At 45.7% G+C, this 15081-nt stretch overlaps 1 protein-coding gene across 7 annotated transcripts in view; it reads right to left on the bottom strand.

The window, feature by feature from the left end:
• The window catches only part of CDC42BPA (CDC42 binding protein kinase alpha), a 363756-nt gene extending 349021 nt beyond the window's left edge, over nucleotides 1-14735 (bottom strand). For all 7 annotated transcript variants that reach the window (XM_040351326.1, XM_040351329.1, XM_040351327.1 and 4 more), the window contains exon 1: nucleotides 14476-14735. In XM_040351326.1, the coding sequence (XP_040207260.1) occupies nucleotides 14476-14650 (175 nt within the window). In that variant the 5' untranslated portion in view covers nucleotides 14651-14735. The remainder of the gene's footprint in view (nucleotides 1-14475) is intronic.
• Nucleotides 14736-15081: the final 346 nt, after the last annotated feature.

Below are 15081 nucleotides of genomic sequence, written 5' to 3'. Positions count from 1 at the left end.
GGAAGGGCAGGCAGACAAAATGGCCGATAGGGTGGGAAAATGTCAGGTTCACCCCTTTCACCATTCAAATTAGACCGACAGGAACCTTCACTCAAAAGTGAAAGTGCCACTATTCCTCCTACCCACCCCTCCCTGCCCCCAACACTTTACACCATGTGTCTTCAAACTATGGCCCTCCAGTTGTTCAGGAACTACAATTCCCATCATGCCTGTGAATGTCAGAGTTTTACAATGCCTCGTGGGATGTGTAGTCCCGCAACAGCTGGAGGGCCGTAGTTTGAGGAACCCTGCTTTACACTAACACCGTTTTACACTTTCTTTTTTTAATATACAGGGAGCAGGTATCTTTTTGACAGGTACCCACTCCCACATTCTTGCCTAGTCAAGAAAAATGTGCGCTTAGACATACCCCCTGCTCATGTCCCAGGAGGCAGCAGACCCAGTCCCACAGCGCTGCATGATCTTGTGCATTACCAGTGGGGTGCCAGCTGTGATTCCTCAGGAAGTTATAGCTTACTCCCATATGAAAGATGGCGGCGCCAATCTGAACTTCATGGGGAGGGGGAATCCGTAAAGGTTAAATGCTCCTCTATGCTAAAGCTCCCATGGCTGGGCACTTAAAGAGGACGTACAGGTACGTGCTTGTGCCCAGCCGTGCCATTCTGCCGACGTATATGTGCAGGAGGCGGTCCTTAAGTGGTTAATGGTGGCCTAGGTTTGTTAATGATGGCCTAGGTTTGTTAATACAGAGGAAAATGGACAGCCACACTCCAAAAAAACATTCCTTTTATTTAAAACAGGTCACAAAAAATACATGCCACAGCAAAAAATAAAACAGAAGCTGACGCGTTTCACACTGTAGCTCAGTGCTTAGTCATGCAAGTTTAAAATTTATATATATATATCTTTTTTTTAAAGGTGAACCTTGTACAACCCCATCACTCTGATCCATCCCAGAAGCGCTGCAGAAAAAGGGAGAAGAGCAGGGATTTCAAACCCTCAGACTACTGTACAGGCTGCATGGGCACTGACAGCTCATCAGCCATGGAGGCAAGTACAGGGGGGACCAGGGGTGGTGAAGGGTGTATGGTGTCAGTTCACCTTTTTTTCTGTAAAGATAAACTAACCCTTTATAATTTGACTTATACGAGGAGAGAGGAAGAGAGGAGGAGATAGGAAGCGTAGGAATGCATCATTACTAAAGGAAGCAGAGCCTGCATATAGAATGTAAAAACATGGCTGCCCCCATGAACCGATGTGATTACATACTGTATAACAAAAACAAGGTTTTTACAACAATAACCATAAACCAACAAAGTGACATGCTGAGCTGATCACAATTACATACAACTAGAAAAATGCAAATAAATTACAGTCTCCCCTTTTACAAAACTGCAGAGTCACATCCATGAGGATTTCACTAGAAGGCGACACTTTGATCCTGAAGTCTTCGATGCGTTCTACAACTATTAAACCCTTTCATCATACGAGAATGGCTGGAAGAAAAGACTCATGCAGCGTACACCCATAAGCAGTCCATTGACCGGATCGGTGTTTACAAATGCACACGCCATGTGGAAGGTTGGAGAAAAGGTCGACAATCAACGCAGGAGCAGGCGGGCGAGACTGGCGTACGCTGACCCCCAAATCACTACGTCGCAACAACGCCAAGGGCTCATCAATGTCAAGTGCCATACGGGACTGGAGGTCCGAGAACCCCCCTATGACCAGACACTAAGCCCCTCGCTGGCAGAGTGTGCCAGGGAATCCATAGCTTACTGGGCTGCGGTGTCCTTCTGTGACTCGCCGTAAGTGGGACATCTGCCGCGGATGATAATGCCACTTAGCTACAGAGATCTAGTCAGCGCACAGCACGCTGGTAGAGACAGGAAACAGGGAGAAAGAGAGAGAGAGCTTATTTAGAGTCAATGTGCTTTGCAGCACTGGCAGGATGATCTTGACTGGCACTGCTAAAGGACAGGCTGGAGATGCAGTCATCCTCCTGAAAATACTAGATGACAGGCTGCCATGCTAATCCAATACAGTCACGGACATAGGACAAGCATGCAGCAGAGAAGTCATTTTAGTCTTTTTTTTTTTTTTACTTGTTCCCGGAAATGCTCTTAAAATTACTCTGCCATTTGGAAGCTGAAGCTGCAGACGGACGCCGGACCCGACGAGGCCGCCGATGGACGCCGCGCAAGACACCAAAAAACGCTAATAAACGCTATTGCAAAGACTTTGAAAAAAGCTGAAAAAAGTCAAAAACAGTAAAAAAAAACCTCTGCAAAGCTACTGGCGTTTTTATAACGTTCTTTTAAAATCCAGTGTGCATGAGACCTTATACTAGATTTTCATTTTTTATTGAACAGCCTCCACCCAATACTTAGAGATAACCTGCTGCTTTGCTTACGGGTCCCCATTGGCATTTGAGTGCAAAAGGTAGCCAGGTGATTTCTAGGCCTGTTTTTTAGCATAATTTGTGGTACAGGAGGAGAATTGTGCATTTTTGGCTCCATAGACTCTTAAATGGGAGAACCTGGAGAAAAAATGTGCATAAACTTGCAATTTGAAACGTTTATGCACTCCCTCTCGTCGGGGGTCAAAAACGTGCAATCGTTTTTCAAGCTTCACATGACAGGCAATAATTGACGCAACGCTCTGGTGTTAACGGATCCATTAAGAAACATGAGATTCTCCATCTTGAGTGTGGTCATGCTTTGGGAATCATGCAACAAAGTGCTCAGGTGAGAAAGGGGGCTGAAGGGTGCAGGTTCATTAAAAGCCTTTTATTTATTGGGGCAAATCCTTAATCATTCCTACATCCTGTGCCCTAGTTATTGGTCATGTGGCCATTGCTGAAGCAGAAGACTTTGGGGAGCTAGTGATCAGGCAGAGCTGGTTAGTAATGCCTCGTTTCCACTGAGCGGATCGGTTCGGTTCGGTACGCTATTTTGGGTGTTTCCCTTATGAAAGTGTGCCATAAAACCGAACCGTACCGGACCATTCTGGGTCCTGCTTCAGATGTGGGGCCATAGAAAATGGAACGGTTCCATTAGGGTGGAGATGCAATACATTCCACTGATTGGTGGACGTGCTAGGCCTTTTTTCTATATCCTGTATGGTCCCGACGGTCCGATTTGCAGTGGAAATGCTCACGAGAATAGACCGGTCCATTCTAAACCGTTCCAAATCTACTGACCCGAACCGTTTCGTTCAGTGGAAACAAGGCATTAGTGACCCTGCCATGAATTTATGCCAATGTCCCTTACCAAGACCCTCTGCTACGGCACAAACCAAGTGACCAATGTGTTGGTTCTGGTCAGGTGATCAGGAGAAACAAACGATGACAGATAAGGACCATGTGGCCCATTGAGTCTGTCCCTTTTTTAATACATTTTTATTTTTGTCTTCTTGTCCAAAGCAAACTATAGAAACATAGAAAAGTGACGGCAGAAAAGAACGAGTGGGGCTTCGAGTCAATATCTTTGTGTAAGTGAGGTCTCCAGAACTGGACACACTGGGCCAGATTCACAGCGGAGATACGACGGAGTATCTCTCAGAGTATCTATGCGACTGATTCATAGAATCAGTTACGCATAGATATCCCTAAGATCCGACAGGTGTAATTGTTTTACACTGTCGGATCTTAGGATGCAATACCGCGGCCACCGCTGGGGGGAGTTTGCGTCGTAAACCAGCGTCGGGTATGCAAATTAGTAGTTACGGCGATCCACAACGGTTTTTCGCGTTCGCTACGTCGCCACTACTCTAGTTTCCCGTCGCAAAGTTAGTCGTCGTTTGACCTGCCCTAACTTTAGACAGCACACGTATGTGCTGTTTAAAGTATGGCCGTCGTTCCCGCGTCGAAATTTAAAAATGTTTTCTTCTTGCGTAAAAGGTCCGGGAATACGAAAGTACGGTACGCACGTCGTTCGTAAAAATGACGTCACTTCGCGCAAAGCACGGCGGGAATTTCGAAACGGAGCATGCGCAGTAGGTCCGGCGCGGGAGCGCGCCTAATTTAAACGGCACACGCCCCTTTGAATTACGCGGGCTTACGCCGGAGGCTGCCAGCGTAAGTTTTCACGCAAGTGCTTGGTGAATCAGGCACTTGCGCTGAAAACTTGCGGCGGTGTAACGTATCTACGATACGTTACGCCGCCGCAATTCTACGTGAATCTGGCCCACTATTCCAAATGAGGTCTCACTAAAGATCTATATAGAGGAATCCGAACCTCCTTCCTCCTGCTGGTGATCCCTCCAATGATTTATCCTAAAATCCTATTCCCTTTTCCTATTGTCTGGGCACACTGTTTGCTTATTATGTACCCCCAAATCCATTTCCTCTGTAGTGCTGGCAAACACTGTACCCCCAATGTTGTACTCTCTCAGGGAATTCCCTTTCCCTAGGTGCATCATTGATTCCAATCACATATAACGTCATTGGTCAGCAATCATCAATGGCTTAGACTTTAAAGAACTAGATTTGTTTCTGCATCGGGTCCCTTGGTGTCCCGATGCGTTTTATGGGTTCCGTTGCTTCTTTTCTCTCAATTTTGCCAAAGTTTCTGGGTTTTTTGTTTTAGGGCAAGATAACACCACATGCAGTCCTGCTCTGGACTGTACTGGAATGCTGTAAAACACATCAAACGCACTGGACCAGGGAGCACACCCACACAGGTGCCCTCTTGGAATGCTGGTATCTCCAGGGGGGCACTCGATGTGGGGAGGAGCCAGGAGCGCCGCTGGGAGACCCCAGAAGAGGAGGATCGGGCCCACTCCGTGCAAAACCCTTGCACAGAGGAGAGAAGTATACCATGTTTGTAATTTTTATTTATTTTTTAAATGAACCTTTAAGAAAGAAAGAGGGGAAATAAACTGTACTGCATAAAAAAAATGCACCAAACAGATAAAAACAAAAAATGCACCAAAAACGCACTGGAACATGTCAAAAACGCGCATTCAGAAAAGTATCTGGAACACATCTGGACTGTGTTCCTATGGTGTGAACTGGACCTGAAACTGAAACTTTAGTCAGAAAATGAAGTCCTGCTAGATGATTTAAGGACGGCCCCTTTTTCAGGTATAGCTATGTAAAACATTAAGTGCTAGTTCACACCAGACGCAGTTCCGTGCGCTTTTTTTCTGCACAAAATGCATGCAGTGTTTTCCATGTATTCCAATGGCTCTAGTTCACACCATGCAGTCAGTTTCCGCACCGGAAACTGACTGCATGGTGTGAACTAGAGCCATTGGAATGCATGAAAAACATTGTGCATGCATTTTTTTGGTGCAGAAAAAAAAAAGCGCACAGAACTGAACAGAACTGCATCTGGTGTGAACTAGCACTAAGACCCCTTTCACACAGAGGCGGTTTCCAAGCGTTTTAGCACTAGAAATAGTGCCTGAAAAGCCTCCCATTCATTTCAGTGTGTCTTTTCACACTGGGGCGGTGCACTTGCGGGACGTTAGGAAAAGTCCTGCAAGCAGCATTTTTGGGGCAGTTTGGGAGTGCTGTATACAGTGCTCCCAAAACGCCCTGCCCAATGAAATGAATGGTCAGTGCTTCCAAAGGGCAAGAAAACCACTTCGGAATCACTGCAACACAGGCGTTTTTTAGCCCCTTCTTTGGGGTTAAAAGCACCCAGATAGTGGCCGAAAAGAGCTGCTTAAATAGCGCTAAAGCACCGCTAAGCCTAGGTTCACACTGCTGCGAATTCAAAATCGCGGTAAAATGCGCGATTTTACCGCGATTTTTGCCGCGATTTCGGCCGCAATTTAATGTAAATCGCGGCCCGAAATCGCAAAAAGTAGTACAGGAACTACTTTTTGAAATCACAGATGCGGCATCGCACTGATTAGGACAGTGCCATTGCCGACAATTGCCGCCGATTTGAGATGCGATTTGACATGTCAAATCGCATCTCAAATCGTACCCAGTGTGAACCAGGGCTTAAACTTTTTTAAAACTGGTAAAATCGATAGGTTTAGTTCCATTTTATGATTTACAGCTGGGGCTTTGGGCTTCAGCAAAATGGCGGCCTCCAGCAAGAAGAAACAGGAACAACGCTGGAGGCAATTTACAGCATGCACTATTTTGGCATCAGAATTATTATTGTGGAATGTATGTTCCATGCTAAAGAACATTCTTTTTTTGTATCAGGTTGATATGGGTCATGTTCCGCTTTAATGCACGCCAGTACATTTTGGATGCATTTTGCAACATTCCATGCAAAAAAATGAAGCATGTTCTACGTTTGTTGACTGCACTGGAACACACTGCACCGGTGTGAACTTGGGCCATTGGAATCCATGTTAACTACAGTCCTTTTTTTTTTCTTTCCCATCAGCAGATCAAAAACACCCTGGACTGCATGTGGTGTCAATCGGCCCTAAGAGCTGCTGCAATTTAATAACAGACATAGGCATGTGCACAGGGTGTGCCAGGTGTGCCTGGGCACACCCTATTCACCTTGTGCAGTGAAGATTGCCCCTACTGCCCTGGGGCCCCTTCCCTTCATGAATGAACACAGTAAGTGATCAGTACCATTTGTTTTAGCTTTGGAGTGCGCACCTCAATGCAATAGGTTGCGCACACCCATGATAAGAGATCATTTAAAATGTAAGATTTGAAGTGTCGCTACCTTGTGAGGTTTATGAACACGTTTGATTCTATGTTGGAGCTCAGGCCTGTAATAAACACAATACACAAAACCTAACCCAGTCCTGAAACACGACCCCATCAAAGCCAAATTAAAAAAGGTTTAAAGCGTGACAAAAGTACAGCTCATAAAAATAGCAAAAGCACTCTTTATAAAACACAGCACTGATCAGCATGACAGCTCAAAACAAATAAAACTAAAACTACTACTTATTTATCACAATAAAAACACTGTTTGTACAAGCTAAGCACCGCGCTACAAAGAAAGGCGCTCCACCAACCAGAAGTTCAAAACAAAATGAAAAAAAATACAAAACAATTATTGCAACAGATTTTCTTTTACTTTGAAAATCATCTGTTATTAAATTGCATCTCTTAAAGCCCAAGTCATATAGAAAACTGCAACAAAATGTCCAAACCACGGATGATTGCCGACAATTATGAGCTTCCGAGATCATTGCACCATCATCATCGCGCACAATGACGCCACTGTTGGTGATGGCGATACGAGCGGAGCTGGCGAGAGTGAACACAGAAATCAAACGCATCCATTTTTGGTCATTTTGGAAAAATCGAATAGCTTTAGTTTTATAGTACAGAAAAGCAGAACAAGTATGGAAAAAAATCAGCATGAAAGAAATCATTTTGGTTTTGCAACGAGTCTGGATTCACACTTATGCGATGCGAATGAGTGCGATTCTCATGCTGATTTTTGCTGATGTTCAGTGCAATTTTGCGCTGAGATTTGTGCTAATTGTAGAGTGCAGAGACGCGGGGGGGCAGATGCAGCATCCGTCCGATGTTGCATCCACCTAGGCAAGTATGATGGGTAAAAAAATAAAAAAAATAATAAAATGAAAAACTTCTCTTTAAACTACAGAGGCAAGGAACAATGCTGGATTCACTGGGCAGGGGGATGTCACACAATATATGATGTAGACTGTCAGTAGCATTAACACAGCAGTTTTTGCTTTTCAGAGTCCTCCCTATAACATACATGAGGAATTATGGGGCCCCTTACACAGCTTCAGGCATGGGCCCCCTGGAGAAAAAAAAATAGGGGGGGGGGTGCTGCTGCCTCAAATTGAGAAGCGGGGGGCTGCCGCTAATTGAGAAGCGGGGGGTGCCACTGATTGGGGGGGGGTTTGCCCTGGGGACCTCTGAGCCCCTTACAAAAAAAATAAAAATTATAAAAAAATAAATCCCCAGGGCCATGGGGACCTCTGGGCCCTTTAGTAAAAAAAAAAAAAAAAGGGGGGGGTTGCCATCTGGGGTCTGGGGACTTCTGGACCCTTTAATAAAAAGAAAAAAAAAATACAAGAATATGAAATAAAAAAAAATGTATTAAAAAAAAGGGGAGGGGGTTGCAATCCGAACCCCTGGGGACCTCCGGGCCCCTTACAGGTGTACTGCCTGTACCCCCCCTGATGGCGGCCCTGCATACTTTTATTACGTTCCATCTTGCCAGTAGATCCATTGATACTCCACTTCCTTCAACAAGGTGACAACACTGTTTATTCTGCAGTGAAATTGCACAGCAGCGTTGTCATTCTGGGGACAGATAAGTCAAAAGGCCCATACACACGATCTGACTTGGGGTCAGGGTGCTGAAGATCAATACTATTCTGCTCTAAATGAATGCAGCAATTTGGATCTCATTTGGTCAAACATGCCCCTGAGCAGTGCCCCATTTACCCACCCTGACATTGGCCATTATGGGCTTTTTTCATCCTTCTGGCAGAACCACAGAAACACATTTAGGCCCAGTCACACCTTGTCGTCCTGATGTGTTGCGTTGACATTCTTTTTTTTGCGTGTTAATGACCATTGCTGTTCAAATGAACAGGCTGCCACTGTACCAAAAGGTCAAAGAAACAAACATGCACCATTTTTGGTTGAACAATGCATCAGAACCCATGTTAGTGGGTTACCGTGTGCCGCTACACGTGTGCATTGGAGCTGCACTACCTTAATGTGTTGGGGTGCAATTCAAAATGAATGGCACTGTAACATGCTTTGCTGCAATGCACCACAGCGCAAAGGTCTGATTTCAGCCTTAAAATTTATAAAAACACCATCAATTCTTCTATTTGTATATTCATTAAAAACACATACTACAACTAAAATCCCCAAGCCCAAAAAAATCCAACCCCACCAAACCTTTTTTGGTTTTGATTCCCAATTGATGTGATTTTTCACCACTTCCTGTATCAGTGACATGGATCAGAGGGACAGGTAGTGATGAAAATTCTCTTCAATTGACAGAAATACAAAAAAAAAAACATACTTTTTCAAAGCAGGAGAGGGTTATGACCTCTGCAGGGTTTTTATTTCTGCGGGTGACTTCCTGTCTCAGTGATCCCTGTCCCCTTATTTCTTGTTCTGGTGTCACAGACAAATGTCATAAAGGGGAAATAACCCAATCACCCAATGGAGACAGCAATGACACCCTGACAGATGTGCAATCCCATTCAAAACTAAGGCCCCTTTCACACTGGGGCGGGAGGCGCGGTGGCGGTATAGCGGCGCTAAACCGTCGGATTTGCCGCGGGATTCGGCCGCTAGCGGTTGAGTATTAACCCCCGCTAGCAGCCGATAAAGGGTTAATACCGCCCGTGATGCGCCTCTGCAGAGGCGCATTGTGGGCGGTATTGCCGCGGTTTCCCATTGTTTTAAATGGGAAGGAGCGGTATACATACCGCTCCTCTCACCGCTCCAAATATGCTGCTGACAGAAGATTTTTTTCTCTACTGCCAGCGCATCGCCTCAGTGTGAAAGCCCTCTGGCTTTCACATGGAGGTTGCTGGGCAGGAGTTTTTTAAGCGGTATAGCAGCGCTGTACAGCCTGAAAAACTCCTCAGTGTGAAAGGGGTCTTAAGGAAACAAGTTTGAACACAATTAGAGTAGGATTTGTTTCATATGGGCAGACCCCTTTTTTTTTTTTTTTACTTTCTACCCCGTCCCCAAGGTCAACTTTTCTTACACTTTGGGGGACACTGAGCCCCGTTCACAATGAGGTAATCTGAACTTGCATGATTTCAAACCGGCATTTCAGTCCAACTTCAGGGGGGGGGGGCGATTTGACAGACATCTGTGCAGGTTGATGAACAGATGTCTATTCAAATCGCCCCCGAAGTCGCCAAAAGTAGTGCAGGAACTACTTTTTGGAATTAGTGTGATGTCGCACTGATTTGGACAGTGCCGTTTCAAAAGCGGCCCACTGTGAATGTGGGCATACTAAAACTCAGAATCTGGTGCAGCTGTGCATGATAACCAATCAGCTTCTAACTTCAGCTTGTTCAATTAAAGCAATAGTAAACTGCAGGTGGTTAGAGAAAAAATAAAAAAAATTCCCTGCAAGGCAAGGTCATAATGTGCTAGTATGCATCACATACTAGCACATTATGAGAAACATACATTAGAACGAAGTCCATCGCCGCAATTTCACTGCCGAGAGGGCTGACATCTTCCCCCGGTCTTCCTTCCGGGTTCACAGCCCCCGGCTATATGAGCAGGGGTGGCCCGTCCATTGTGGGAGCTCGGGTGCCGCCCCCCTATCAGGGCACGAATTACAGTGGCAGTGTTTTTTTTTTTTGTTTCTTTTTTAAAAGCACCCGATTCAAGACAGGGGCTCTAATAGGCTTCAAAATAGGGTGGGCTCGGGATGCAGAGCATTGCGTCCAGAGCCCACCCAGTTGTGTTGCAACAGCAAATGAAAATTCGCTGTTGCAACACTGATACTCCTGCTGGCCAATCGGCTGAAAGGACAGGCGATCCTATTGGACGCCTAGGAGGAGGGGAGGAGATGCACAGCGGAAGCGAGGAGTTGCTGGCCGATGCCTGGATGCCCGATCCCCATGGCTGCTTGGTGCCCTGATCCCGCCAATCCTCGGATGCCCGATTCCCGTCAATTAGATGGGGTAAGTGCCGGTGGACCAACCGGCAGACAACAGGGGGGGGGGGGGTTTGGTTGTTTTCCGCCCCCCAAACAAAAAAACACCAGCCGCCACCGTACATGAGTGGCCGGGGGCACGATGACGTCACTGTCACACATGCATGTGGGAACTGCCGTTTCCTGCCTTGTATGTCGGACCGTCAGAGTGCATGGGCCAGGGATGTCATCGATCGCATGCACTCTGAATATCTCCTAAACTGCAATTTTAGGAGACCTTCACAGTACCTATAGGTAAGCCTTATTATAATCTTACCTGTAGGTACAAGTGGTGTAACAGAGTTTACTACCACTTTAAGCTTTGACCATAAAAACTGGAAGCTGATTGGTTTCTTTGCACCAGATTTTGCATTCTGCAGTTTTAGTAAATCCTTCTGTCTTTTTGTCCGTCAGCAACATGATGTGCGGGTAGCTTGCGTGGCACTTTTTGGCCGTCAGCAGCATGATGGCTCATTAGTATGTGGCATCTCCATCATCCAATCAGCAGGCTGTGGGTGTGTTCCAATCTCTGTTGCTGCTCATCAATTGGCTAATTTATAATGATACAGTGTATTGATATCATATTTAAAAGGCCCATTTACCATTATAATTCATTAATGTGTTAGTTTGTATTTTGTCAAGTACTGTGTTTTAGAGATGCTGGTATGAGTATTGGCTTGTGTTAATGTGTACACTTACAGGAAAAGGAACAAGTATTTCCGGACTATACTTGCATTTTAAATGTCTTTAGAGGATGCTCTTATAAACAAACGTGATCATCAGTGGTATGGTAAAACACGCTGGTATGAACAGTACATTGAAATTACCGGTACGGAACTTTCCACGCGTTTCAGGTTGCTTTTTTTTACATGCAGAAAAGCATCCAACCAAAAAAAGTGTCCAAAAAGCAAACATTCTGTTCTGTCATCAGCACCAAACGCAGCGCAGGACTAACCGCAGACCCAGACACGCTATAAATTTGTAAGCGCACCTGATCTAGCAAGATAACGCAAAATGATTGCGTTTTATTGCCTTCCACTCTTATATACATTACAGGCAACCCAAAGATCACGCAGCTATAAATATAAGATGATATCATTAAGTCTCTAAGAAAAATCTCAACCACAAACCAGCAACTTTCTAAGCCAAGATGAAAAAAAATGAAGAATTGCCAGACATCTTATTATACGCTTGTCGTCGCCACTTTAAAAGAGGAAAAGAAAAAAACCCTCACGTGAGCTTATTCAATACGCAGCGAGCAAAGCGCAGTAACCCAGGGTAGCCAATCAGATCTTAGTTTACTGAAGTCAGAACAGTGAAAAGGTCAATTACTATAAAAGATACGGTCTTTGCTGCATAAAACAACATGATTTTTTATTTTATTTATTAAATAAAAAATAATATTATTTTAACGAGAAAAATAAATAAATAATAATAATAATAATAATAATAATAATAATAATAATAATATTATTATTATTATTATACACATACACATTGATATATATATATATATATATATATATATATATATATATATATATATATATCAATTAAATATTAGAAAAGCAGCGCTTGACATGCAAAGCTCGCTACGGTAAGCCAGCGGCCCCTTTTTCGCTCTGATGTGCACAGTGGTGTCCCTTTGATGTCCAGTTCAGAGGCCCCAACATGTGACAGTGTCCTGTGACAGGCTGACCAACAATGTCATTATACATTCGAGCACCATATGTCACCTCATTACCGCAGCACCATGTTCATTTACTGCTTTCTAACACCAGAGGGTACAACCAGCTGCACCGGCAGAAGCCACAGTGACACATGCCGAGGTCCATCAGCTGCAGATGAACTAACAGCACCAGCATGCCCATTCTTTTCCATTAGATGTGAAGGGATCCAGAGGTTCCCCAACATTGGTCCGAGTACTAGAAGGCCTTTTTAGACAATTGGGAAACAATCAGCAATTAAATATTCTACCAATGCTGGTGAACTACATGTCCCAGCATGAACTGTCAGCTAGCAGTTTGCTACTGTTTATACATCCTGACCAGATGAAGGGTCCAAAAGCATGGCTACATCCTATTTGACGCTATTTTGGGGCTACACACATCAAACTGCAACGCCAGCGACCATACAAAAGTCAGATTTCTGCAATATATGCTGCACTCAGGGTTGTTGACATGGGTTACTGCTAATGCAAAAAGGCCTACTTGAGGCTCCATCCTCAGCTTTACCCTAGATTTGGCAGCAGCCCTCCCCTCCAATGAGTGACCCCTCATCCAGATAAGGCCCAATGAACACCCAAGTGACACTGAGTATTTTCCTGGCACCCCAATATATTCAATAAACACCATACATACATGATAGTCCAAATACACTGTGACCCTGGGTCTGAGGACACCCCCATTCTGATATCACCAATGGTGACCCAAGAATAGACCACAGAGTGTAAACACCTGAAACGTGTCACCAAATACCAATGGCACCCCTTACAAGTATACGACCTCCAGGATTGCAATAGGAACCCTACTGACTCCTGATAATCCAAAATATGCAGTGACCCTGGGCCTGAGGACACCCCCATTTTGATATCACCAATGGTGACCCAAGAATAGACCACACTTCAATTGTGTCACCTTAAATACCAATAGCACCCCTTACTAGTATAAAACCTCCAGGATTGCAATAGGAACCCTACTGACTCCTGCAAAGACCGATAATCCAAAATCTGTAGTGACCCTGGGTCTGGAGGACACCCCCATTCTGATATAACGCCCTAGTGACCCCATAATTAGGCACTGTAAACATCGCAATCAAATCAAAAGTAATCTCAAATACACAAGGACCCCCCCCCCCCACCCCGATTGGCATATACCTCCAGACACCAAAGCCGTAAACCCCGACATACTCAAAAGTCACCCCCAAATACACCATGGCAGCTCCTATAGTCTTCCACGTTGATCAATGGCCCCATTATTTTCCCAATTCTCGCCAAATTCAACATGACCTCAGATCAGATGACCCCCCATTATTATAAGTAGACACCCCACAATAGAGCAGCCCCCCTTCCCCCAGAAAAACATTGATCCCGGGTCAGATGACCACCATACCTTATTTGCCCCCCCGATGACCCTCAACAATCTCTACACATCAATAATAAAAATGAAAACCCCAAAAGAATGAAATCACTCTAGATACTGAGGAAAACCAAATCTGGGGGCCCCCCAGATATCCATATCCCCTAATAACAGTATACATGTCAACCCCAATGTTACCCTTAGATCTGGTGACCCCAAGAATAGCCAAAGAACACCACTGTCATAAACACCCAAAAAAAATGACAATCGCCCAATTGTGCCCTTCAGATCGGGTGACACCAAGGATGGCCCAAGCACCCCAATATCAACACCCCAAACCTCCGTCACCCCAATGTAAACCTAGCACATGATCTCAATGTGACCCCCCCAGGTAAAGTGACCCCATGGGGAGGTTCAAGCACCCCAATATAAAAAAAAAAACATCCCAAAAAGATGATGATCATCCCAATCTGATCTCAGGTGACACCAAGGAAGGTTCAAGAAAGCAAATGTCAATAGACACCCCAGACATGACATTAACCTTTTCTGACCCCAAGGATGGCTCACACACCCCAAAATCTATTTACACTTGATACATGACACCCCAATGTCACCCTAGCTTAGTTGACACCAAGGATGATGGTCCAAGCACCCCAATGCATGCAAGTGCTAATCACCCCAATGTGACCCCAAGAAAGGCATGAGTACCCCAATATCAGTAGAGGCCAGTGACCCCCCAGATCAGGTGACCCTGCAGTGACCCCCCATCCCATCCCCCCGGTGCCCCGGCTCGGGTGACTCACCCCACTCGATGTAGTCGTGGATGTTCTTGTCGCGGCGCAGCGGGGAGGCGCAGCACTCATCGTACAGGCAGAGCAGCGAGTCCAGCAGACTCTCCACACTCATCCATCCGCCCCGCACCGCTCCGCCGTCCACCAACAACCGCTCCAACTGCCGCAACCGCACCTCCCCCGACATCTTCTACACCCGCTACACCCGCCGCCCGGCCATCACAGCTCCGCACCAGCACAACCAGGACAGGAGGAGGAGGAGGAGGAGGGGAGAGGAGGGAGGAGGAGGGAGGAGAGAGGAGGAGGAGAGGAGCAGGAGGAGGAGGATGGGGACACTGCGGGCTCCGGCACACCCGGCGGAGGGGAGGAGAGACCGACAAGAGGGGGAGGGGAGCAGAGGACAGGACAGGCTGCTGCTGCTGGAGACAGGAGAGAGATGAGAGAGAGAAGAGAAGAGAGAGCCAGGAGAGAGATCAGAGAGGGGGATGAGAGAGAAGAGATGAGAGAGCCAGAAGAGAGAGCGAGAAGAGATGAGAGAGCCAGAAGAGAGAGCGAGAAGAGAGAGCCAGGAGAGAGATCAGAGAGAGGATGAGAGAGAGAAAAGACAGTCAGGAGAGA

This window comes from Rana temporaria, chromosome 4 (assembly GCF_905171775.1).
Source record: "Rana temporaria chromosome 4, aRanTem1.1, whole genome shotgun sequence".
Classification (NCBI taxonomy): Eukaryota; Metazoa; Chordata; class Amphibia; order Anura; family Ranidae; genus Rana; species Rana temporaria.
The sequence above is the reverse complement of the archived record's forward strand: the minus strand, read 5'-3'. Positions and strand labels throughout refer to the sequence as shown.